Source organism: Chionomys nivalis, chromosome 4 (genome assembly GCF_950005125.1).
Source record: "Chionomys nivalis chromosome 4, mChiNiv1.1, whole genome shotgun sequence".
NCBI lineage: Eukaryota > Metazoa > Chordata > Mammalia > Rodentia > Cricetidae > Chionomys > Chionomys nivalis.
This window is the reverse complement of record NC_080089.1, coordinates 61,524,611-61,548,014: the sequence shown is the minus strand read 5'-3', so window position 1 is coordinate 61,548,014 and position 23,404 is coordinate 61,524,611. Positions and strand designations below refer to the sequence as shown.

Below are 23,404 nucleotides of genomic sequence, written 5' to 3'. Positions count from 1 at the left end.
AGTTAGGCTCTGGGACCACCTCAGCTCCTTGGGGCTCCTCTGTGTGCCCTTCTCAGAGGCTAAGGAAACCTACTGACTGGCTGCATTTCAAGTACTAGAAGGTTCACCTTTTCCTTCCCATTCAGTGAAACAAGTATCATAGGAATCAGTTTGACAGGCCTGGGTTTCACCCTTTATTCCCAAACTACTCAGCCTTCCTCATTCATGGAGGAGTGGGTTCTAGGAAGACCAAGCATGTACTCATATGTGCAAACATGTGGAGGTCAGAGGTCAAGGTCAGTGGTTGCTCCTAGCTGTTCACTTTGATCCTTGACAGGGTCTCTCAGCAGGATCTGGGGTTGGCCAACCAGTGAGCCCCAGGGTTCTGCCTGTCGGCCTTCCAATGCTGGATTACAAGCACATGCCACCACATCCAGCTTTCTACAGTGGATGCTGAGGCTGGCACTCAGGTCTCCACGCTTAGTTTACTGAGCCATCTCCCCAGCACCTTCATATTTAAAATGGCACAGCAATCTTTAAGGCTGATGGAAATACAGGGCTTGACACAGCAAGGGTGTCCCCTAGAGGCTGTCTGTGGAGCTTGTTCTTCACTACTCACAATGCCAATTAACGCCACCACAAGGGAGTCAGCAGCAGCATCCTGATGCATCACTTCCGTGTTCATACCTTCTGGAAGACACAGGGCACGCCTGCCTGCCCCCACCCATGACCAAAGAGCTTAGCCTATAGGATGGTCTGACCTTACTTCCAGGCAGTCAGGGTAGCCAGCTTAAAAGAGCAGGTGTCAGGGTGAGGTGAGCCCCTGGTCCTCTCAGAAGCATTTAAGTCACTGGAATCCAACCATGTCTGTAAGACGGTGAGGGCTTACTACGGGATGCAAAGCTGTATTGTTGCGCAGGTGTGCATACCACCTGTGCACCCACAGGATACCACCTGTGCACCCACAGGTTGCCGTCGCTATTCATACATGACCTTTATAAAAATACAAGGGGAGTCTCAGACCAATGACCATCCATCCTGTCTACGAAGTCTACTATGAATATGTGATGGGCAGAGGCAGGCACATCTCTCTGAGATTGTGAGTTCCAGCCCAGTCAGGGATATTTAATGAAACCTTGCTATTGAAAAATTTAAAAAAAAAAAAAAAAGTGTAAGTACTTGGGTTGGTGAGATGTAAGGCGGAGGCAGCCCATCAAATAAGCCTTTGCCCTGGTCCGATGCCCCGAGTTCAATATGAGATGCACATACCATGGAGAAAACTGATTTCCAAAAGTTGTCCTGACATCCATCCTTACATTTTCATACACACACACCCCACATGCTTGCATGAAATGTAAACAGATTTTTAAAATTGTAAGTGTAAGTAGTTCTCAGAGTGTCTGCTGCAGGGGAAACTAGAAATAATCCAAAGAGCTACATCTATGGTTACACTAAGTCAATCAGAACCCAGCCACGGGATTCGCAGGGAGCCACCTGCCTGCTTGGGAAAACTACAAGAACAGAGATGCCCAGACCATACGTAAAAAAGTAACACAATAAACACCAGCTGTAACTCTAGGGTTTGTTAAATAATGTTTTATACGTTCCTGAGTTTTCAAAGCATACATTCTTTTACAATATGAAAAAAACATGAAAGATATTCGAAGATATTAAAAAACAAATGCTATTGTTGGTCTGCCTTTTGGGTGTTTTATGTTTTTATTATAAGTAGGTCTTGCATCCCCCTTTTCCCTCCTTTTTAGCCTTCTTTCTTTTTCTTTCTTTCTTTTCTTTCTTTCTTTCTTTCTTTCTTTCTTTCTTTCTTTCTTTCTTTCTTTCTTTCTTTCTTTTTATAACGCAGCCTTCAAGGAGTGCACATCCCACCCAGCCTTGCTTTGCAAACAAACAGTCTCCACTCTTGGTGTTAGGTTACATACTCCCTAAGAAAAGCTGTTCCAACAGGTGGCATTAACTGGGCCAGTGGTTGCTCTAGGACGATCAGTGGCTTGTAAGGACTCAAAAGAAGCCATCCCCCCAAAAAATTGTATAAAAAAGATTTATTGAAATTTATCAATGACAAACAGACATAAAACTCAAAGTTTGGCTCTTCTCAAGGGTGGGAGAAAAATGGGTTGCAGATGTTCTTTGTACAGAGAGACAGAGCAGGGAACAGCGCGTCGTCACTTCTAAAGCAATCCGGAAGGGGACGGTGAAAGCAAACAGCATTCGCTAGGAGGAACCTGCGGTCACTTCAGAGTCCCATTAGGTAAGAAAATACAATTTTGCATTCCTTTTCCGTGCTCCAATGTATGCAGGAAGGAAACCAAAACAAAACAAAACAAAACCCCAGTGGGCATGCAGTGGGCCCCCAGAGCTTAGATTTGTAAAAAGGTTCTAAGCTGGAGCTCCCGAAATGAGTCCTCCTGTTATTTCTGCAAAACAAACTGCTCTAATATTTTACAGAACAAGATAGGACAGGTTATTTTTTTTTAAAGAAGTTGAAATATGAAGGTTCGCTGATTTTCATGATTACCAAGCCCATTTTGCTCGTATCTCCTAAGCCTGCCTTTTTTTGGCTCTCGGGATCATGGCTTCAGAGTAACGCAAGTTCTCTTTGCAAAAGCAAAGCCCACTGCCATCTGCGAAGGGGGAAAAGAGGTGAGAGAGGGGGAATGTCCCCAAACCAGTGCCAAAATACGCCTTTAGGTAGCTATTTACAAACCCGGGTGCTGGGTGCCTCCAGCAGAGACCGCATGAACCAGATCAGAGTTACTGAAGACAGGGGTTGTGAGTCACCTGTGGAGGCCAGCCACAGCCTCCCAACAACTCTGGGGATGTGGAACATACCAAAAAATGTTAAGAGACCTCAAAGCCACCTTCTCCAGAGAGTAAGAACAAACACTTGCTTGGTGCGTACTAAGCTATTGCATTTACGGGGACAAAACCAGACACAAGGAAAAAGGAGGGGGGAAAATAAAGAGTGGCAGTAAAAATAGTACTTTATTCCTCCCCCACCCCCCACCCCCCGGCAACCCCAGTACACTTTTCCCCTCTCATTCCCACATCAACGCTACAATCAGAAAAAAATAAGTTTCGGGGGGCAGGAATAGGAGGGGGAGGGGATATGGGTAAAAACAGTCAAATCACAACAGGAATCTCCCCAAATAGGTTAATTCCCCTTAGTCATCCTCTTCGCCCTCATCTTCGGGTTCTCGTTTTCGCTTCTGACTCCTTTCTTCTTCTGGAAAAGCAAGGAAAAGAGACAGTTACCAGGCAGCCATCTTTCAGTCAGCCCTGCCCGACTGGGAACCCAGGAGCTGCACATCTAGGAAGCAGGCATGAAAGTGTCCAGACCCTTGAATGTGTAGCCCCTCCTATCGCCAGGTCCTTAAAGCCTTAAAGCAAGTCAGTGCTAGTGTCAGATAGCAAAACAGGCTGACATACCACCAGCATCTTCTTCGTCTTCCTCATCATCCACTTCCCCATCATTGTAGCCTTCTTCATCCTCCTAGGGGCAAAGACAGAAGCAGGATATCAGCCGTGCCCCCACTGGGTTAAGGGGGGTGCTCAGTGGGAGCAAGTCTGAGGACCATGTTCAATCCCAGCACCTACGTAAAAGCCGGGCCCAGCGGCACACCTGTGCAGCCCCACCTTGGAGACAGAGAGGTGGACCCCTGTGGTTCACTGGCAGACAGTCTAGTCAAATCAATGAGCACCAGGTTCAGTGAGAGACCCCGGCTCAAAATAAGTAGGTAAGAAAGACACCTGGCATAACTTCTGGCCTCCACACACTGTGTGCACACACATGGACATATGCCATACCTGAACACGAACATGAATCTTTTATTTTATTTTTTTTTTAAAAAAAAGGAGGCGGGGATAAATGCCCCTGCCCAGGAAGGCCTTATCTCCTACCTCAGAGCTCACAATAATGCCTGTAGCTCAGGGCAAACACACAGTAGGGCTTCTTACTGTTGTGTATCATGGAACCATGAGGCTTCCAACATGCGCCCAGAGATGTAAGATGCTGGCAAACCACCTTGGGGCTTTGCAGAGTCGCTGTGGACTGCCCCACATTAGGGACTCCGGATGTGAAGTCCCCAGAACCCAGGCAGCTTGCCAATGTGCAGGCTCATAGGAGAACGGGCTCCCCAGGCAGTGGCCTGTCACTGAAACTAGGCTGTTCTTTCTTGCGTCTGTCCTCAATATGGTTTTGGCTTCAAAGGAAGACTCTGGTTTCAGTAAAGCCTGAATCAAGCGGGCAAGCCCAACTCTCCTGGCCACTCCCCTCTGTCAAGTCCAGGCAACTAGGGGTGGGGGGGGGGACTCAAGGCCCCTAGAGGACTTCACTTCCGACTTGCTTTGGACTCAGTCAAGCTTTGTGACTTCATCCTCCCCACCCAGGGCTCTGGCTCTGGGTACTTCCCATGGTTCCACAGCAGCGTCTCCGCACCTGAAGCCCCAGGCTCTGACAGGCCGCTACCACTGTTTCTAAGAACTGTTGATGTAAATTTGCTTTTGAATAGATCTCAGCCTGGTCTGTTTGCTGAGACTGTGTGTGTATGTATTTAAGTGTTTCTTCACTGGTAACTGGAAATGGGCAGAGGGTCAACGAGATTACAGAAAAACAAAACAAAATCCATGCAAGAACAGTACAATCGACAATCCAGCCAGTATGTCTAACTACCCTGTCCTCAGGGAAAGACATTCCCTGCCCCAAGCATCCCTTAAAGGCGGGCCTGGCAACCCAGACCCAGAAGCAAGAGAAACCGTACAAAGTCGGGAGCACGCTTTTCCGTTGCCATGCACCGTCCTGAGGCCTGGGGTGGGCAGGCTGGGAAACCTGCTCAGGTGGCGTGTGTGGCAGGTGGACTATCAAGTACCAAGCAAGGAGGCAGGAAACTAGGAGAGAATGAGGAACTGTGGTGCGTGTACTGCGTGCGTGTGTGTACACGTGCATGCGCGTGCGCACACATACCCGGAGCCACCTAGCCATGCGCTCTCCTTCCCAGTATACCAGTCTTAAGCAGCAAGAAAAGATTTAGCAAAGAACTCATGAAAAATGATTCGGCCACCGGGAGACCCTGAACATCCAAGCTCAAAACCCAGCACAGCTAAAACAAGGAGGAGGGCAGTGCAGACAGCGAGGACTCATAGCAGCTACACACTCCTCGGGCACCTCCTGTCAATATATGGTACTCTACTCTCAATAACCCAGTGAGAAAGGTGAGGGGATTCCTACTTCACAGACGCAAGGAGACTCAGAAACGCCAAGCGACCTGTCCAAAGACACACAGCCAGCACAGGGCAGGGCTGGGACCGGTTAAGCAGGGACTGGCAAGATGGAGCAGCAAAGAAAGGGTGCTTGCTGCCAAGCCTGGCGACCTGAGTTTAACCCCTAGACGTCACACTGGGAAAGAAGAGAACTGACTCCCAAATGTTGTTCTCGGCCTCCCCAAAGCATGCTGGGCCCTTGCTTCCAGCACTCATCCCTATTATGAAACCAGCTTCCCCAGAACTTTGAATGTCTGTGCACTCAAAGTCTATACAGGAAAAATCATGGAAAGGGACCCCTTCCCTTCCCTGGGTTGTCGCGACGGATAACAGAGGTGCCCGGCGGGGCTCAGGTGTATTATACAGGTGCCCCCCCTTACCTCCTCTTCTCCACTCACGTCCTCTTCCTCTCCTTCTTCCTCCTCATCCTCTTCCTCCTCATCTTCCACTAGCTGGGCATACTCATCGTATTCCTCCTCTATGGGGGATGGGTAACAAGAACACAACAGAAACTGAGGTGACGGGTGGTCCATGTCTGCCCAGAGTCCAACGGCTCGCCCACACAGACGTGGTGATCACACGATGCAACACACCAAAACACGCTATCAGCCTTTCTCCAAATCACACACGTGGAAGAGCCTATGTGTGGGTAAGGCCAGAGACACTGGGGACTGAGCAAGAAGCCCTGGGCCTAGGGAAGCAGAGAGGCCAAGTCACCATAACTCATCCCTCTGAAGAGAAATGACTTGTTCAAGGCCACGCGTGACCCGTGTAATGGGGGAACAGGGCAGAGGCCGGACCTGGCACTGTAGCACAAGACCTTGCCATAGACCACAGCACATACCATGCCCCCAGCAGGGAGACACTTATAACCTTTGGAAATAGAACCTTCACCAAGGCCAAGAGAATATCTGAAGATCTCACAGAAGACCCCAGATCAACAAGAAAAACCAAATCTTATGTTTGTTTGCATTGACTGGGCACTATCTTGGCTCTTAGCTTTGCTTAAGCTGTAAAGACATGCAGGAAAGCTGCAGGAAAGCTGGAGAGGACCATGAGAAGGAATTAGGAGGAGGGGCCCTTAGCCTCTCCTTCCTCCCCAAGGGGTCTGAATTGCCTATAGCCCCCAACTTCCCAGCCTCCCCCTGAGCAGTCCAATGCTGGCCTGTGTTCTTGCATGCTGCAACCACCAGGGGGCGCCACAACCTCTCCAGCAGAAAACTGGTCTACCAGATGAGGAAAGTCCTCAGGCCACCCTCTATTGGCCTCTCTTCCTCCCAAGTCTGGTGTCACACCGGAGAGATACATATAGTGACCTTCCCTGGGGGACTTGAGAAAATATCAGATTTGAAAGGGTGACTGTTAACATCTAAGATGTCTTTCAGGAGACAACCAATAAGACCAGTTAGGGACTGGGGAGATGAGGTTCAAGGGCTTCGGAAAGAGGAGGCAGGTGGCCGGTCATCTGAGCCACTGTTGCCCTGGGTTCCCACTGTCACCCACCATCCTCATCTTCCTCGTCGTCATCCTCCACGTAGCCCTCAACATCAGAGTCAGGGGCCTCCTTGTTGTCTCTGTCGTAGCCATCGAGGTACGTGACCTGGGGCAGGAGCTTGAACACGTTTTCTCGGTAGTCATTCAGGTTGGTCACCTCACAGTTAAACAGGTCTAGGCTCTTGAGATTCTCTAACTTCTTCTGCAAGGGGAGAAAGGGGGTCAACGGTGAGGGTAATAATTGTGTTAAGTGGGTGGGGAGGGGAAAACACCTTAGGAAGAGGCAGCATGGACAGACCGGAATTACAGCGAGAAGGAAGCCAGGTATGCTCGTGCGTGCGTGCGTGTGTGCGAGTCTATGCGTGTGCTCGTGCGCACGTGTTCACCTTAGCTCTGCATTTGCCTAGACCTCAGTGAACAAAATAAGCTAGGCTTGAGGGTTTGAACAGCCTCACCCAAAGTTAACTCTTTATTCAGCTTTTGCCGAATTGTGACTGCCTTGAAGTCAACCCTGGACCCGTCTGGTACATGAGCTGAGAGCTTTGGTGCACCCACCCCTGCGACAGGAAGTCCAAAGGGAATGAAAACGACAACATGAACTAGGTCTTGCATCTAATCTTCGCGGGCACACAGCTCTCCATGCATTAGGTCAATTTATTCTCCAACCCCTGCAAGGCGGAGCTAATTATCGGTGTGCGGCAGAGTCGAAGAATGAGAGGCCCGGCCTGCACTCCGTCTGCTAACCATACTGTGGATGAGGACAGGGAAAGAAGCCATGGAGGACCAGTCTGTCTGATACTCAATATGATACTTTGTATCAGGTCAGACCAGGCCTGCCCATGTTATCTGTTATCTGGTTGGCTAGTTGGGAAAACTGAGGTCCAGGAAATAAGGAGACACACAGGAAGCCAGGGAGCTGGATCCTGACCCCCACACCTCATTCTTTTTTTTTTAATTTATTTATTATGTATATAGTGTTCTGGGCACAAGATCTCATTATAGATGGGTATGAGCCATCATGTGGTTGCTGGGAATTGAACTCAGGACCTCCGGAACAGTAATCCTCTGAGCCATCTCTCCAGCCCCCCCAACACCTCATTCATCAAGGATTCCTTCCCCAATAAGTTCCTGTTGCCATGGAGACCAGGTCAAACTAGAGAGAGCAGATCCTTCAGGGTCACAGTTGATTCTCTACCACTTTTGTATGTTGACCCAGGTGATTCTTAGCGGAGGGGCCCAAGGCAGGGGAGGACATCTGAGTTTGTCTTTGTGAGGGGGCCCAGCACCCCCCACCCCAAAACAGGTTCCAGTCCTGGGAGGACAGAGGACATCTTACCAATAACCAGTGTGGGAAGCAATCTGCATGCAGGGAAGTGGGGACATGTGTGGATGTGTGCTCTCCAGGGGTGACCCTGCCACACTGCTTCATGAAGAGTTTAGACTCGGCCCTATCTATACACACTCCCAGCACAGCTGATTCAGAACTTCCAAGATGCTCCTTTTCATAACAAAATGATGACTTCCAGGCAGATGAAAATAGCTCTGCCCTCTCCTGGGGGGTTAGTGGGAGACTGGGAAAGAACTTTCTGTGGTCGGTGAGTATGTTTTATTAGGTGACCCCAAGACACGGACAGAAAGGTAAAGTCCGAGCTTGAAAAAGCAATGCCAGTTTGCTGCCATTGCCACCTGATGGCCAGCGTGACCTGAGATGTCCAGAGACTGAGAGGTGCCTTATGGACAAGAACCCTGAGACACGAACCCAAAGGGTTCTTTGTGTCAGACCTTCAGGTGGTTTCTTGGGGGAAAAAAAATTAAAGAATGCTGCACCTCAGGCCTTGGTCATAGAGAATTGTCATTCTGGCCAAAAGTTCTCACTTCTAACTGGAAAAATGAAGAAAGGAAGAACAAGAAGTGTCACCCGTCATGTCTCTGAGGTCTTGGTCACCAACAGAGATGCTCTCCTCCACATCTACACAGGAAGGCCTGCACCAGGCTCCCACCCGGCACAGCCTCACGCTCCCGGAATCCTGAATCATTAGATCTGGATGGCTCCCCTCTCCTCAAAGGGTGGCAAGCCAGTGAGGACTGTGAACCCAGGTTGAAGGGTACATCCCAGACCAGGGTCCATTCTCTGCCCCACACTGGATGCCCATTCTGGCCAGATGACCTGGGTCAAAGCCCCGAAGTCTCCATGGACTCAGCAGAAACAATCGTCCCCACCTTAGCTCACAGTACAGAACGAGAGTCAAGCAAATGGGGGTAAAGGGGTAAGTAAGCTCAAAAGACAAACACGAAAGCTGCCCACACCGAGCCCCACTGCCCCAAAGGAAAGGGGAGGGCCCCAAGGGACTTACCAGCGGCTCTATTGTACTGAGGTCTTTTATTTTGTTGCCACTTAAATTTAGATGCTTAAGGTTCGGACATTTTTCTGCCAATACCTCCAGGTCCCCTGAGATTCTGTTATCGCTTAGTTCAAGCTGTACGAGGTAGAGGGGGGAAGAAGCTTTTAACACGAAGGCTGGGGGCCCAAGCCTCCTAACTCCCCAGACAGAGGGAGGGATCATCTCCAGGGGCCGTGCTGGAGAGCTGGAGCACGCACCTGGCCTTGCTCTTAATTATGCTCCCCAGCACAGAGCACCCCCAACCCCTAGGCTCCTGGCTCCCAGGCCCGAGCTGTTTACCTTCTTGAGTTTGTTTAACTTTGGTAAGTTCGCAATGGAAGTGAGGCCTACGTTGATTGTACTTAAGAATTCCAGTTCTTCAAACTCATCTGTGAGGCCTTTGATTTTGCCTTCAATTGACCGACAGTTGTCCAGGACGAGTTCTTTCACCTGGAAAGGGAAAGAGGGTTAGAGTGGAGACGGGGAAAGGCCAGAGAAACAGCCCCCCGACCCCCACCCCAGGGTCACATCTTCCAGCTCGTGCCTGGATCAGAGCTGTCTCGGAGCAAAAGATGAGCAGCCTGGTCTTTCTGCCATTAGCAGGACCCAGACAGAAGGATGCTGAATAAGGAAGTGCATCCCTAACACAGGGAATCACTTCAGAGAGGATAATCAGTAGGCTTTGCTGTCACTGCGGCTGGTGTGTGTGTGTGTGTGTGTGTGTGTGTAAAACAACATTCTGCCACACGCTCTTCATCCCCAGCATACAATGAAAATCAGTCACCACTCCCCACAGGCACCAGCCACAGTGCTAGCGGCAGTGCAGGGGGCATCTAGCATCCCTGCCTACAAATGCCCAGGCCAGATCACCCACTGGAGGCAGGCTGCTCACTTCCCATGCTCAGCCCCCACTGTCCTCTCCCCGCCAAATGCTCACGGCTTGCACGGAACACACTCACACTTGCTTTCACTCCTTCCTTCATTCAGTCTGAGCCTGTGCACCGAGGCCTGGCACTTATCACTGCGATCAGGTCCCTGACCTGCCCCCACATAGGGGCAGCATAGGAAAGAACCCCAGTCTAAGTTCTCGTGCCTAGACAACACTGTCCCGGATAAATTCCCACCAGAAAGGAAATGTTTGGTGCTGTCCAGGAGCAGAACCACGAGCCTTGTGTGGTCCTGAATATGTGGTGTTATTTAATCAAGTGTACAGAGAGGCAAGACATACTTACTGAACCACACGGCTCAGGGATATGTTCTTCAGTTCCTGTCTACTAGATGGAGATGAGGAAGCCTGTACTCCTTAACATGGCCCGCACAGAAGTATGAGGGCCAGCAAGGTCCCATCGCCAACTAAAGGAGGTGCCCTTGTGAGCCCCTAGGTCCTCATCCACACCCTGTCTGAAGTTGGGGGGGGTCTTTGTTTTTGGCCTCACTCTGATGAGGAGGTTCCAAGGGGCAGCTGCTGGCTCCAGTGAGAGGTCAGAGGAAAGCCAGTGGGTCTCAGGCACAGTCACAAACCGCCCAAGGAGCTGGCAGGTAGCCAAGGTCTCCCAGGGCAAGCCAGGCGCTTGGGGAACCCAGCACATTGGGGATAGAAGGAACCTTTACTGTGGCGTGGAATTGACGATTGAGCCTCGGCCCTCACACATGCTAGGCGCGCACCTTTATTTTATTTAACTTTTTCCTATCCTTTTATATTTTAACACAGACTCTAAGTTGCCTAAGTTGAACCTGAATTCCCCTGTATATAACTTAAAAAAGGCCTTGAGTTTGTAAGCCTCCTATCTCGCCTAGTGATTTGTGGCACTAGGCCTGGCTGAAAGGAATCTGCAGAGTGATAGCACTTGTCTCAGCGAATCCTTGCACACCAGGACACTGCCTCAGAGCCAGCTTCTACCCAGTGGCCTCCGGGAAGCATCAAGAATACTCGGTATATTGTACCCTCCAACTTGGGACTTCACCACAGGCCCACACGGCCCACGGGGCCACCACTGTCCTCTGAGCTTTTCCTTCCCTTGGATAAACAGCCCACGAGCCAGTCCCAGTCCGTGACTGTGGCTCTCTAAGTAAGATGACCTCACCTAGAGTTTTCTACAGCTAGAACGGCTTGCTCTGGTCTTCCACGAGCCCTTGTATTTTGGCACTCTGCAGGGAACAGAGTCCACTCCAGGCTAAGGCAAGGGCGCAGGCACGATGGGTTGTGGGCCCTGCAGAGCCCTGCCTTCCTTCTTTCCTGTGGATGAAGGCACAGCGGAGTGTTCCATGCAGGACAGCATAGCAGGGATTCAGAGTTCCATCTGAAGGGAAAGAAAGCCAGGAACGCCACCTTCCTCTCTGAAGCTTCGGAGCCCTGGCCAGGCTCCGTCTTCTTGATGGATCTGAGAGCTGAGGAAGTCCAAAAGGCCATCCGTCCAGGTCAGGCCACTCACCGGTTAGAGTAACTAAGGGTAAAGCCAGGTGGCCCTCCACTCTAGGGCAAGAAAACTGCAGAGAGAGGAAGCCAGGCTGCCGGGAGCAAACAGATTGGGGGAGAGTGGCTGCGGGCAGAGGGACACGAGTAATAAATGCTGGACCCGGAGGCCCAGTCTTCTTCCTTAACTGATTTTTCTGAGAATCCCTGCTTCCAGAGGCAGATCCCAGGCAAGATTGCAGACGTGACGTGGTTTGCCTAGAGCGGTCAAAGGCCTCTCTTCTTCATGCCATTAGCCAAGCCTAAGATGGCCTGGGAGGGAGAGGTGATGCCGGACAGTCAAGGGAATTCCTCGGGAAGCTGTCTCTATCCTGGGGAGCACAGTGCCTCCCCGACTCCTGATGTCAGAGCAGGCTGCCCAGCACTTCTACAGACGACCAGGCCAGTCCCCACCTCCCAGCACCACACCCAAACTGGGGGCCCCTCCTTTTAGGGACACTGTGCAAGTCATCACAGCTACTGTTTAAAAAAAAAAAAAAAGCCAACTCCACCCTCCCCCACAACAGACACATTTTAAGCATTTTACACAATTTCATTTCAACATTCCAGTTACACCCTGGAGGGGGATTCTCTCTACTAACAGCCACATCAAGAACACCTGTCTTGGGTTGGCGGTGCAGCTCAGTTGGTTGCGCCTGCTTAGCATGTATGAAACCTTGGATTTGATCACCGGCACCCCACAAACCAGGTGCATTCAAAGTCATGATCAGCTGCACAGTCAAGTCTGAGGCCAGCCTGGTCTGCACGAGATGCCGTCTCAAAATAGAAAAAAGAAAAAGAAACCCTTCTCCTGAAATTCAGGACGGTCACAGCAGGTGTCTGTCTAACCAACACGGTCAGTGTTGACCGCTCAGTGTAGTGCTCCCCTGAAGCATCTCTGACATTCCGAGGTTTAGAGCACATGGCTGCCCAGATACACTCGTAGTGCTCCCCTGAAGCATCTCTGACATTCCGAGGTTTAGAGCACATGGCTGCCCAGATACACTCCACAGGCTCCCATGGCTAATGGCTTCCCTTCAGCCCTTTCCTGTCTCACCAGCTGGGTGGGCAGCACTTTTACCCCCTCAGCCCCCAGGGTGCAGAGCTCAACCTGGCCATGGCTCAGATGGCTGTGTATTCCTCCCCCTGATCCCCCCAGTGGGGCGTGGGGTCCAAGGAACAGGGCTGCTTCCACTCCATCTGGGAAACTCTCAGGTAGCCTTTCTGAGGCACCTCCTTTCCGACAGGGAGGGGGTGCCCTGCACAGTTCAGGAGGTAAGATGGGGGGGGGGACACATAGTATTCTGCAGAAGCCCAGGCCATACAGGCTCACAATGAGATAGGCAGGTGAGCTGCCTGAGAAGTGGCTCAAATGGGACAAAAGAAAGTGCAGCCACAGTCCCCTGTGAGTCATCTAGCTGTCCCCCTGCTCTCTCTAAGGCCTGTGAGCGAGGGGACCCACCCTGCAGCTGCTAGCATTTCCAACCCACTTCCTCCATACTTGGCAGCCTCTTCTCTAGCCCTTCCATGTGAGGAGAAAATCCCTTTTGTATTCAGGGTGTGCTGCACTTTAAATAAATAAATAAATAAAATAAAGGCCCACTTGCCTTGCCAAGTCCCGAGTGTGCACGAGCTACAAGTTAAAATTAAACTGGAAATTTCTACTTCGGGTTTAGATGCCCTCCCAGTTCCACCAGCAGTTTTTTAAAACGTCCCGAAGCAGTTGGTTGCTCTCAGTAGCCCTGTGACCAGAATTACTCCGTGTACACAGGGACTCCAGACCCAGGCAGGAGGCAATCTCCATTCCCCCAGAGGTCACACCCAGGAGGAGACTGGCACTCACATCCTGCTGGCAGCAGGGAGGCACCAGATTCTCCAGAAGTCAGCCTGCCCTTGCTCCCCTGCTCTTAAAAAAACAAAACAAAACACAACTTGTTGTGCCCCCCCCCCAAAAAAAAGCTTGGGTTTGCCATTGTTTCTCACCAGCGGGTGCCAAATTTCATGATAAACACTAACACACTCGGCTCAAGAACTTGTTTGTTTCAAAGCCACCGAATCTGTCTTTACACTTATTTCTCAGATGTGACCTTTCTTGTACATCTCCAACACTGTGGCCCTGGTCACTGCCACCACTAGAAGGCTGTTGACCTCAGCGGAGGATGTGGTTAGGTGATAGCCTGGTCTACTGGTAACAGACCTCACCCTGGATACGAGACCCCTAATCTGGGCTCAGTAATACCATCTCTGTTCTGTGGAGTCCAAGCGCCTACTGCCTTAGAAAAGGGACGGTGACATCTGTTTAACCTATAAAGTGCACACTCCAGCCTCAACAACGCTCCCAGCTCGTTAACGTCTGGGAAAATGTTCAAGTTTCTAAATGTGACCTAGAAGCCTCCCCCCATCACTTGCCTTTGCACCCAAATCTAGTTCAAGTCCCCCCCTCCCAGGAAGCCATTCTTGTAACTGGCACTGAGCACCCGGGCTAGGCTCTGAGCTCAGAGGCAGTTGCTGCATGAATCATTTAATCATGTATTAAGCATCTGATCCTCCTAGAGGTCAGAGACTGTCCTTCCCCATAATCAGCCTAGCGGGAATGCACACCACAGCACCGCTTAGCAAATGCCCCCCTTATTGGGCCGGGCACAATATAAATAATGGGAGTAGCAAAAGAGAGGGGGCCAAACAGCCCCGACACAGAGAGCATAAACGGTGTGCTGTAAGCGGTGGAAACCAAGGCTGCCTGAGCTCTGCTTTACATTCAGCAGCTCTGGCTGCCTATACCAGCCAGGCCCCAGCCCTGGGAGCACATCCACTGCTACCCTACCAAACTGGTCCAGCACTCACTCCATACAGGCCTCCAGCTCTCCCTCAACTCCTGCCACATTGTTGGCTGAAGGGACACAGAAGCCATGGTGAACCCAGATGGGGGTAGGGGAGGAGTCTGCCAGAAAGAGCAGTGGCGGGTGGCATGCTGGTAGATGACAGACCTATCCCAGAGTTCCAAGTAGGAGGATGAGTTAGGGACTCAGTATTCTTCAAACGTACTCCCTAGTAGATAAGACAGGCCGCTGAGGGCAGACAGGAGACACCCAGAAAGACAAGGGGAGACGCTGTCTCAGTCAGGAATGGTGCTGTCAGTACAGCTCAGTGCAAAATGAAAAGGTGGGTCCCTCGTTCCAAACTCACTGAGAGGGCCAAGCTGATAGAGTACTTGCGTAGCATATGCTAAATCCTGCATTTGGGCCCCAATACTACATAAACTGGACGGAGACAGGAGGATTACGGGTTCAACATCATCCTCAGCCACACAGTGAGTCTGAGACCAGCCTAGGTTATGTGAAATTCTGTCTTAAAACAAAACCTCATAAAACTCAAAGATAATGACAGCCAAGTCTGTGTGTGGCTCTGATTGGACAGCTTGTATCTGCAACAGCCTTCTAAAAAATAAAGACCCAGGTGGAAGGATACTTTGAGAGCTGCTCTTCTGAACTTCTGTGGCAACTCGTTGAGGGTGGGCAGAAGGCAGGCTCTGTAGTCAGACAGACCTGGCTCTACTCCAAATTCTCCAATCTAGACCAGTGGTTCTCAACCTCTGGGTCCAGACCCCTTAAGGGATAAAGGGCCCTTTCACAAGGGTCTCCTAAGACCATTGGAAAACACAGATATTTACATTACAATTCACAATAGTAGCAAAACTACAATTATGAAGTAGCAACAAAATAACTTTATGGTTGGGGGTCACCATAACATGAGGAACTGTGTTAAGGAGTCACAGAATTAGGGAGGCTGAGAATGGCTGATCTGGCCTCTCACCTCCCTAACCTTCTAGTTTCCTCTCACAACCCTTAGTGCCAACCACCTAGGGCTGGATTAAACAATTAATGTCCTAGCCTAGAACTTCACCACCCTCTATCCCTTTTACCTGTAGCTGGCAGCTGGTTCTGCTATGGTATCCACATGTATAGTATCAACATTGAAGCCACCAGCATGGAAACAAAGGCACCCAACCTGTTCCTGTCCTCCAAGCCGCCTGCCATGGGGACTCTTAGCTCAACATCCCAAGCCTTCCGTACTAATCCGGAGAGGCACAGAGTGCTCCAAACACACCCTCTTTGATCAATCTCTACATCTTGTTTTGCCTGGTTTTCTATGCCAAACTCCAGTCATGCTTTTCCTTTCCTTTACTGAGAAATAATTGGGTAAAATACACGTAGCTTTCGTCTCAACTTTATCAGTCCCTGACCAATTTAGGTTCCAAGTTCCAGGCTTCGAACAGAAGAGAAGACTCAAAGCAAATTGACCCTGTGTTTTGTGGTGCTCCTGGGTTTTAACTAGGTCAGCTTTTAAATGGGCCATCCCCTGTTGCAGATCCCGTTTCTAGCTAGAAGGCCAGATCGCATGAGTCAGCGAGGTTTAGACAGAGATAATAGAAGTATGCTTGCGTTTGTTTTAACGGTAAACTCTGTTTACCAAGCGTTGCGGTAAAACCTACAAAACTCAGCCAGGTTCCACGAGGGAGGTTCACCGCTCTGGAGAAGTCGTCGGATATTTTTGAAAGCTACGGGGATCGTAGGGCCCAGAGGCCACTGGCTTTCTGCTCACAACCACTGCAAGGTATACATTTTGGGGGCTAGAGAGATGGTTCAGAAGCACTTGTTGCTCTTGTAGAAGGCCAGTGTTTGGTTGGTATCCAGCACACAGGGTCAGAGCCTGTAACTCAGCTGGGGAGGAGGGTGAATTAGATGACCTATTCTCTCTAGTCTCCCCAGGCACCTGTATGTACACACACACACACACACACACACACACACACACACTCTTTATACAAATAAATCTAAGAAGAAAAAACACACTTGACTCAGAGCATGCTCTTGTGGGTGTATAGGCACACACACTGAAAACAAACACCACACTTAGGATTTCATCTATTAATTTTTTTTAACCTTGTTTCTTATTTATATGTTTCTGGGAGTGAATACCGCAGGTGTAGTGGAGCCTGCGGAGGGCAAACGGTGCTGGGAACAGAATCCAGATCCTCCATAAGAACTGCAAGTGCTCTCAACTGCTGAGCCATCTCTTCAGCCCTCTTTATTATGGGCCCACAGTCGGGTGAGGTGGGCGAGAGAGATCGATTGTCGAGCGGTTTAAAGAGCCCTTGTTTTAGCGGAGGACCCAGGTGCAGAGCTGTGCAGAGAACGCAAGGAACTCTGGGTTGGGCAATTTTTTCTTTTCTGCCACACCATGCATGGACACCTGACCTAGGTCAGAATCACAGCCCCTGGCAGACAGTAAAGGCATCCACGGTCCATCCACCAAGCTCCCGAGGCTGGAGTTCCCTGCAGCCTCGGTGGCAGCCAGGGCTTGGGGTCTCCACGCCTCTCAAGATCGTGCGTAGTCATAGCTAGGGGAAAAGTCCTTCCCCGTTTTAAAAACAAACAAAACCTCCCAAAGAATTGAAAGCCTCTCGGGGGCCTTGGATTTTTGCTGCTGCGTACAAAGCAGCTCGGCAGGCAGCGGGGGAGCACGTGGCGCTGGCAGCGGTGACGCCATCCTCATTACTGGGAGGTGGGAGGGCGGGCCGAGGGAGATCGGGCCGGCTCATAGGTTCAGCAGGCTGGGCGGGCCCGACCGCACCAGCCCGCCAGCCCCGTGACTTGCTCCCTCCTCACTCCCCACCCCGGGCGCAGTCGGGTGACTTGGGTCTCCACTTCCCGCCGGAGTCGGTGCTGGGGACGCTTCCTCTCAGTGGAAAGGGCTTGGTGGTGGTACCTGGAGGCCCCGTTGCAAGGCCAGGCTCGTTCAAGAGGATGTCTACCTTCTGCCCCAGCCCGGATACTGCGCCTTTGCATTCCTCTTATCTTTGTTTAAGATTAAAAAAAAAAATGTGTTTTGCTTGCATACTGTGTGTGTACCCCGTGCCCGCTGGGGCCAGAAGAGGCCGTTGGATATTCTGGAACTGGTGAGCCACTTGTGGGTTCTGGGAACCGAACCCTGGGAGTCTACAAGAGCAGCAAGCACTCTTAACTGTTGAGCCATTTCTCCAGCCCCTTTTATTTTTTCTCTTAAAGCCTCGTTCCTGCTTTCCATCTCAACTAAACCTTCCTTCCCTGGCTGCCTGGCCCTGCCCTTGTCGTGACTGACTTTCAGGTAACAGAAAGTTACCAGAGAAACTTGAAACGGCCTAGAGGGCTGCTGTGGGGTCTGAAGGGAAGGAGGAATTAGGGATCTGACTTTAGTTTGGTGAAGGATACCGCGGCAAAAGAAAGATGGGGTGGAGAGAGGTACGGAAAGTCGGAGGTGATGACCAAACCTAGCAGGCTTCATTCTCTGAATTACCATCCTGTCTTTCTGTGTGGTCTGGAATATAGGAAAAGAGCACTATTCCAGGCGGCCAGAAAAAGAGGGGCTGGTCAAGAAGCCCTCAACGAGTATGCAGGGAAGCTACAGGCAGCCTCTTGACATGGCTTCTGCCCCTGCTGTGTCTCTGAATTTGCCGTGTGCCCTGGTAGAAGTTGCTGCCCACTCTGAGCTTCTGCCCCATCCTTCAGACTACACACTGGGTAGTGGGGCATGAATTGAGAAAGATGAAGCCCTTCTGGTCCGAACTTTGAAGGCCTGGTATTCATTCCCTCTACATCTAAATTTTGACAGGACATCCTAAAGGAGGCATGAGACCTCAGGGACAGAAGAGCTCGGGATTCAGCATGCAAAGGTGCAAGACTGTTTATTATTCTAGACAAAAACTAAAACGGAGAAACACATCAGCTAGACTCTTTCAACACACCAAGATTACAAAAACAGTCCCCAGAGGCCCAGGGTATGGGGTTCTAAATGTGGGAGTCTGTCAGTCATCTCAAAGAGGACCCTCCTCTTAAGGTAAGGGAAATGGGCACAAACCACTTCCACTCACCAACACTCAGATTCCTGATAAAATCAGAGCCACAGCACTGTTCCCCATGCAATAGAAAAGTTGGGTTCAGGAGGGTTGGATTGGGGCAGATACAGTGATGTTACATCGCGGCTCATTATTCCCCCCAAAGTCTTTAATGGTCATGGAGATCAAGTTCAAACCCAGAGCAGGATTCCCAGGCCCCCAACCTCACCTCTCTTTCCAAGACAGCTGTGTCTGCCCTTCTCCTCTACAGCAAAACATGGTGACTCCACTTGGCATTGCATATCACAGGAATTCTACCTCCCCTCCCCTCCCCAGGAGCCTGTCCCTGTCCACCAGGACCCTCTCAGAGCTGCTGCACAGGCCTAAGATTCAGTGTCCCCCGGGGCGTCCTGCACAGAGGGCCTGGCCAGTTCATGCTCACTGAGCGCTCACATGGGAACAAGTCACTCAGGCCGGAAAAAGGTGGGCAATCATTCTTGAGACATTTCTAGATGACTACTTCCTTCCCTGACGTCTGAGGCAAAACATCCCGCTAGGACCACTCATGGGCAGACCAACTGTACCAGCTGAAGGATGCCAGTGACTAGCTGCTGAAATCAGTGATGCTGGGACCCCTAGTGGACCCAAGGGTGGGTGCTGAGGAAGGCCCTCGGCATCCTCCCTAGGGCTTCTACCTGGAGATGCTGACCGCACAACACAAATGAGGTCATTTCCCCAGTTTCCCTGGCAATTTAGTGATTGTGCCCATCATGACCCTGTCATGACTCATCTCAAAAGGCATGAAGCCATTCAGACTCAGAGGCCAGGGCACTGAAGCCTTGGCAAGGAGATCTATCCCATTTCCAGTTGACCTTTAAACAAAACAAACGGTTTCAGGGATGGACTTGTAGCTCAGGCAGTAGCATTGCATAAAACGTGGGTTTGATCCCCTGCACCGAATAAGCCATACCGGGTGAAATGCCTCTAGCCCCAGCACTGGCAGTAGATCTGGAGAATCAGAGGTCAAGGCTATCACTGTCCTCAGCTGCCTAATGAGTTCGAAACCACCCCGTGGTATATGTGAAGATCAGTGTCAGCCAGTGAAGAAAATCTTGGATTTCTCTTCTCTCAGCCTGAGGCTCAGAGGCAAAGACAGTTCCGTCCAGGGGGACCTCCTTGAAGCAAGAGGAAACAGGAGGCAAATAAGAGGGCTGGGGAGGGAAGTACCCACAGATCCAACCTAGCCCTCCTCTAGGCGGGGAGGCCTCCAGCCAGGCCTCACATACCTTAGCTGGCATGGAAATGCATGAGATGCCAAACAGCCTAAGAGAAGAAGCCTTGCCCTGGCTTCCTTCCTGTCACCTCTTTCAGACCTGGCAGCCTCCTCCATCACAGGAGTGGAGCAGGGCCCTAGTGCTAAAGCCCCGGCATTTAGGCTCGGCAAGGGAATGAATGACGTGGAGACCAACCGCGAGGAAGAACCTCACCAGTTAATAAGAAGGGAACCAATCAGCTGTTTCTCCTTCAGCCTAACAGGATGCACTCAACTCGCCTAAGTGGACAAATCAAATACTTATGGTAAAAACCCTGGCAGAGAAGAGGGGGAGCGAGCAGAAAAGAGGAGGGAGAGAAGTGGGGGCAAAGGGGGAGGGAAGGGGAGGATAAGGAAGAGAAGGAGTGGGAGGGAGGTGGAGGAAGGGGCAGCTAAGCCAAACCAGGCAATGCAGGTTTGGTTTAGCGTCCAGAGTACCATTCTCTTCCCCTGGTCTTGCTGGTGGAACCTGACCTATACTTAATTATTTTAATAGAACACAGAGCCAGGGCAGTGGTGGTGCACACATTCAATCCCAGCACTTGGGAGGCAGAGGCAGGCGGACATCTGTAAATTCGTGGACAGCCTGATCTACAGAATGAGTTCTAGGATAGCCAGAGCTATACAAAGAAACCCTGTTTCAAAAACTAACCAAATAAACAAAAAACCAACACAGATAGAATTAACTGTTATTCACAGATCTACAGTTGCTTTAATCTTAAAATTCAAAAAAACCAAAATAAAGAACCTAAAATGTTACAACTCGGGACTCTTTGAGAGTCAAGGAGGGGCTAGAGATAGGTGAATAAGATAGGTGGAGACAGGCTGGAGGAAGTTGATAAGACTCAGGAGGTCAGTTACTGGGGAGCACCAGCCCCATCACCCACCCCGTCACAGCAGCCCACACTGACAAAGTTATTCGGGCGCAGGAATGGGCGGGACGCGTGGCTCACTAGTGCAGTGCTTGCCTAGCATGTACTAGCACGCCTTATGTTCAAGCTCTAGTACCAAGGATTTGGGGGGAGGGGGACCTCAGTCACCAAGCCTGATGACCTGAGTTTGATATTTGAAGCCCACAGGTGGAGAGAACCAACACTTGCAAGTTGTCCTCTGACCGCCACGTGCACACCATGACGCCCATGTTTGAGCATAAAAAACATCTAAGAAAACCTAAAAAAAAATAAAACAAGTGGGAAAAAAAAAAATCAAGGTTCATTGGTGGTAACATCCCAACTCCAGCTGCACCAAAAGACCAAACCTTAAATTCCAGAACCTCAAGAGTAGGCTGGAAGGAAGAAGGCAATTAGGATGGGAAGGCATCTGAAAACCAGGGCACTGGACAGTTGAAGGAAGCAGGGATGCCGAGGCTGGAAGGCTGGAGACCCACAACAATCAAAGGATGCTAAGCAGCCATCTGTGAAGAGCTCCTCACACAACCTGTGCCATCCTATCAGATGGACGAGTGCGGCATCCTGAAGCTCTGCAAAGCAGGTGCCAAGGGCCTTTTCACTTCTAAAACCACTGCCTTGCTTCTTTCCTCTGAAGGAGGGCTACCTGCTTAGACCACAGGCCCAATCACTCGTTCAGTAGTCTTTAATGAGTGGCTACAGTATGCCAGGCAACGTGTGAGGTGGTAAGGTATGGCACAGCAGAAAACCCATGTGGTGCCTGCCCTCCTACGTGTTCGCCTTGGGGGGTGAGGTGACGACCAGGTACTAAGCCAGTGATTGCGTACACCTGTATTTACAAGAGAAGCTCAAAGGAAAAGAGAAGCAAGTGGACGGTATTGAAAGGGCAGCTAAAGAAATCTATCCAAGGTGTGTTTTCTGTACAGACTTGAACCCCACAGTATGTAATCAGGGCCCTTAACAGTGGAAGGAGCAGCCACGGCCGGGACTCTCAGTGGGATGCGTGCTTGGTTCCGCTGGGCAGCTAGGAAGCTGTAAGAGCATTTGTGAAGGGAGGGCCTGGTGAGATGGCTCAGTGGGTAAAAGGTACTTAACCTGATGAACTGAGTTCATTCCTGGGACCCCCACATGGTAAAGGAGGGAACTGACCCAGACAAGCTGTCCTTTGACCTCCACGGTTGCTCCATGGCACATGAGCAAAGGGACTTTACTGTGGGCCGCGAATGGCCATGTTGTCTGATATTAATGGGAGACAGCCTATGGAATGCCGCTTTGATTATTAGCACAGGGACAACGAGACATAGTCTGGTTTGGCTCTGGGCTTTTCCAGTTAAGAACTGAGACATTTTTTGTTTGCTGTTTTTGAGACAGGGTCTCATGTAGCCCAGTTAGTCATAAACTCTCTATGGCAATTGAAGATGATCTTCAACTTCTGATCCTCCTACCTCTACCATCCAAGTTCTAGGAACTCAGGTGTGTACCCGTTTTAAGTTGTGCTGGAGAATGACCCCAAGGTTTCAGGCAGGCTAGGCAAACTCTACAAACTGAGCTACATCCCCAGGCCAGGACTTCATGAACTCAGTGTGTTCACTACGACAATGGGAAGAAGAATCCATACCCCACAGGAATCCACAGAACCAGGCCAGACGCTAGGTGGGAAGGCACCCAGGAAGCCATGCTGTGCTTGGCATTACTACAATCCATTTCACAAGCATGTTCCTTACCAAGCAAGATGCTGCACCCTAGAAGAGAGGAGGCGCTCTATACCCAGTCCCCTACTCCTCCTTGCAATTAGCCCTCAGTAAATGTTTGCTGATCAAAAAGGCATTAAAAATAACCTGGGAAAACATCCTGTGGTTTTTTTACTTTCCCACTGTATGGCAGCTAGAATGGTCTGGAACAGCCTTCACTGTATCCTTCACGTCACTCAGTTGGGAGAAGAACCAACTGAGTTACACCATGGTGGTGTGTTGGGGGATAAACGCAGGGATAGAGACAAGGGACACTCTGAAGGAGGCTCCTTGCTATGTGCCATGGATTACTCAAACTTCGTGAGAATCATGGAAGGATCAGCCAAGGTGTTCCCATCTGGACATAAGAAGCTATATTATTAGCCAGGCGGTGGTGGCGCACGCCTTTAATCCCAGCACTTGGGAGGAAGAGGCAGGCAGATCTCTGTGAGTTCCTGAGCCTGGTCTACAAGAGCTAGTTCCAGGACAGGCACCAAAGCTACACGGAGAAACCCTGTCTCAAAAAACAAAAAACAAAAAGAAGCTGTATGATCTACAATAGAATATCTGGCCCCCAACCCACTCTTTGTTGTTGCCCGTTTTCCAGGTGTTTATCATCATCATCACCATCATCTAGTAATACATTAATCCTCCTGATTTCAGAATCAGACAATATAAGGTAATTCAGTGACCCCTCCCATCACCACCCTCTGTTAGCCCAGTAACTACTCCACCTATCTATATCCAGGGTGTGTCTAGATTTCATGGGTAAATTTTGGAATCATTTTTCTCTCCTTTACCCCCAAACTAACCTATAACACTGACTTTTGTCTTGATTTTTCTCATCGAGCTCACCATCTGCCTTGGCTGGGCATGGTAACACATTCCTGTCACCTGAGCATTTGGGAGCCTGAGGCAGAGAATCATGAGGCCAGTGTGAGCTCTGTTTCAGTAACAAAACCCCACCCAGCAGCCTCCCTGGCAGTGCCATAGATTGAAC

The 23,404-nt window shown here is 50.4% G+C and overlaps 1 protein-coding gene across 3 annotated transcripts in view; it reads right to left on the bottom strand.

The window, feature by feature from the left end:
• Window positions 1–2,019: 2,019 nt before the first annotated feature.
• Window positions 2,020–23,404, bottom strand: part of Anp32a (acidic nuclear phosphoprotein 32 family member A) — a 36,723-nt gene continuing 15,338 nt past the window's right edge. For all 3 annotated transcript variants that reach the window (XM_057766633.1, XM_057766631.1, XM_057766632.1), the window contains exons 2-7: window positions 9,429–9,578; window positions 9,102–9,224; window positions 6,757–6,949; window positions 5,634–5,731; window positions 3,424–3,487; window positions 2,020–3,220 (exon numbers count right to left, since the gene is read on the bottom strand). In XM_057766633.1, coding sequence (XP_057622616.1) covers window positions 3,159–3,220; window positions 3,424–3,487; window positions 5,634–5,731; window positions 6,757–6,949; window positions 9,102–9,224; window positions 9,429–9,578 — 690 coding nt within the window. In that variant the 3' untranslated portion in view covers window positions 2,020–3,158. The remainder of the gene's footprint in view (window positions 3,221–3,423; window positions 3,488–5,633; window positions 5,732–6,756; window positions 6,950–9,101; window positions 9,225–9,428; window positions 9,579–23,404) is intronic.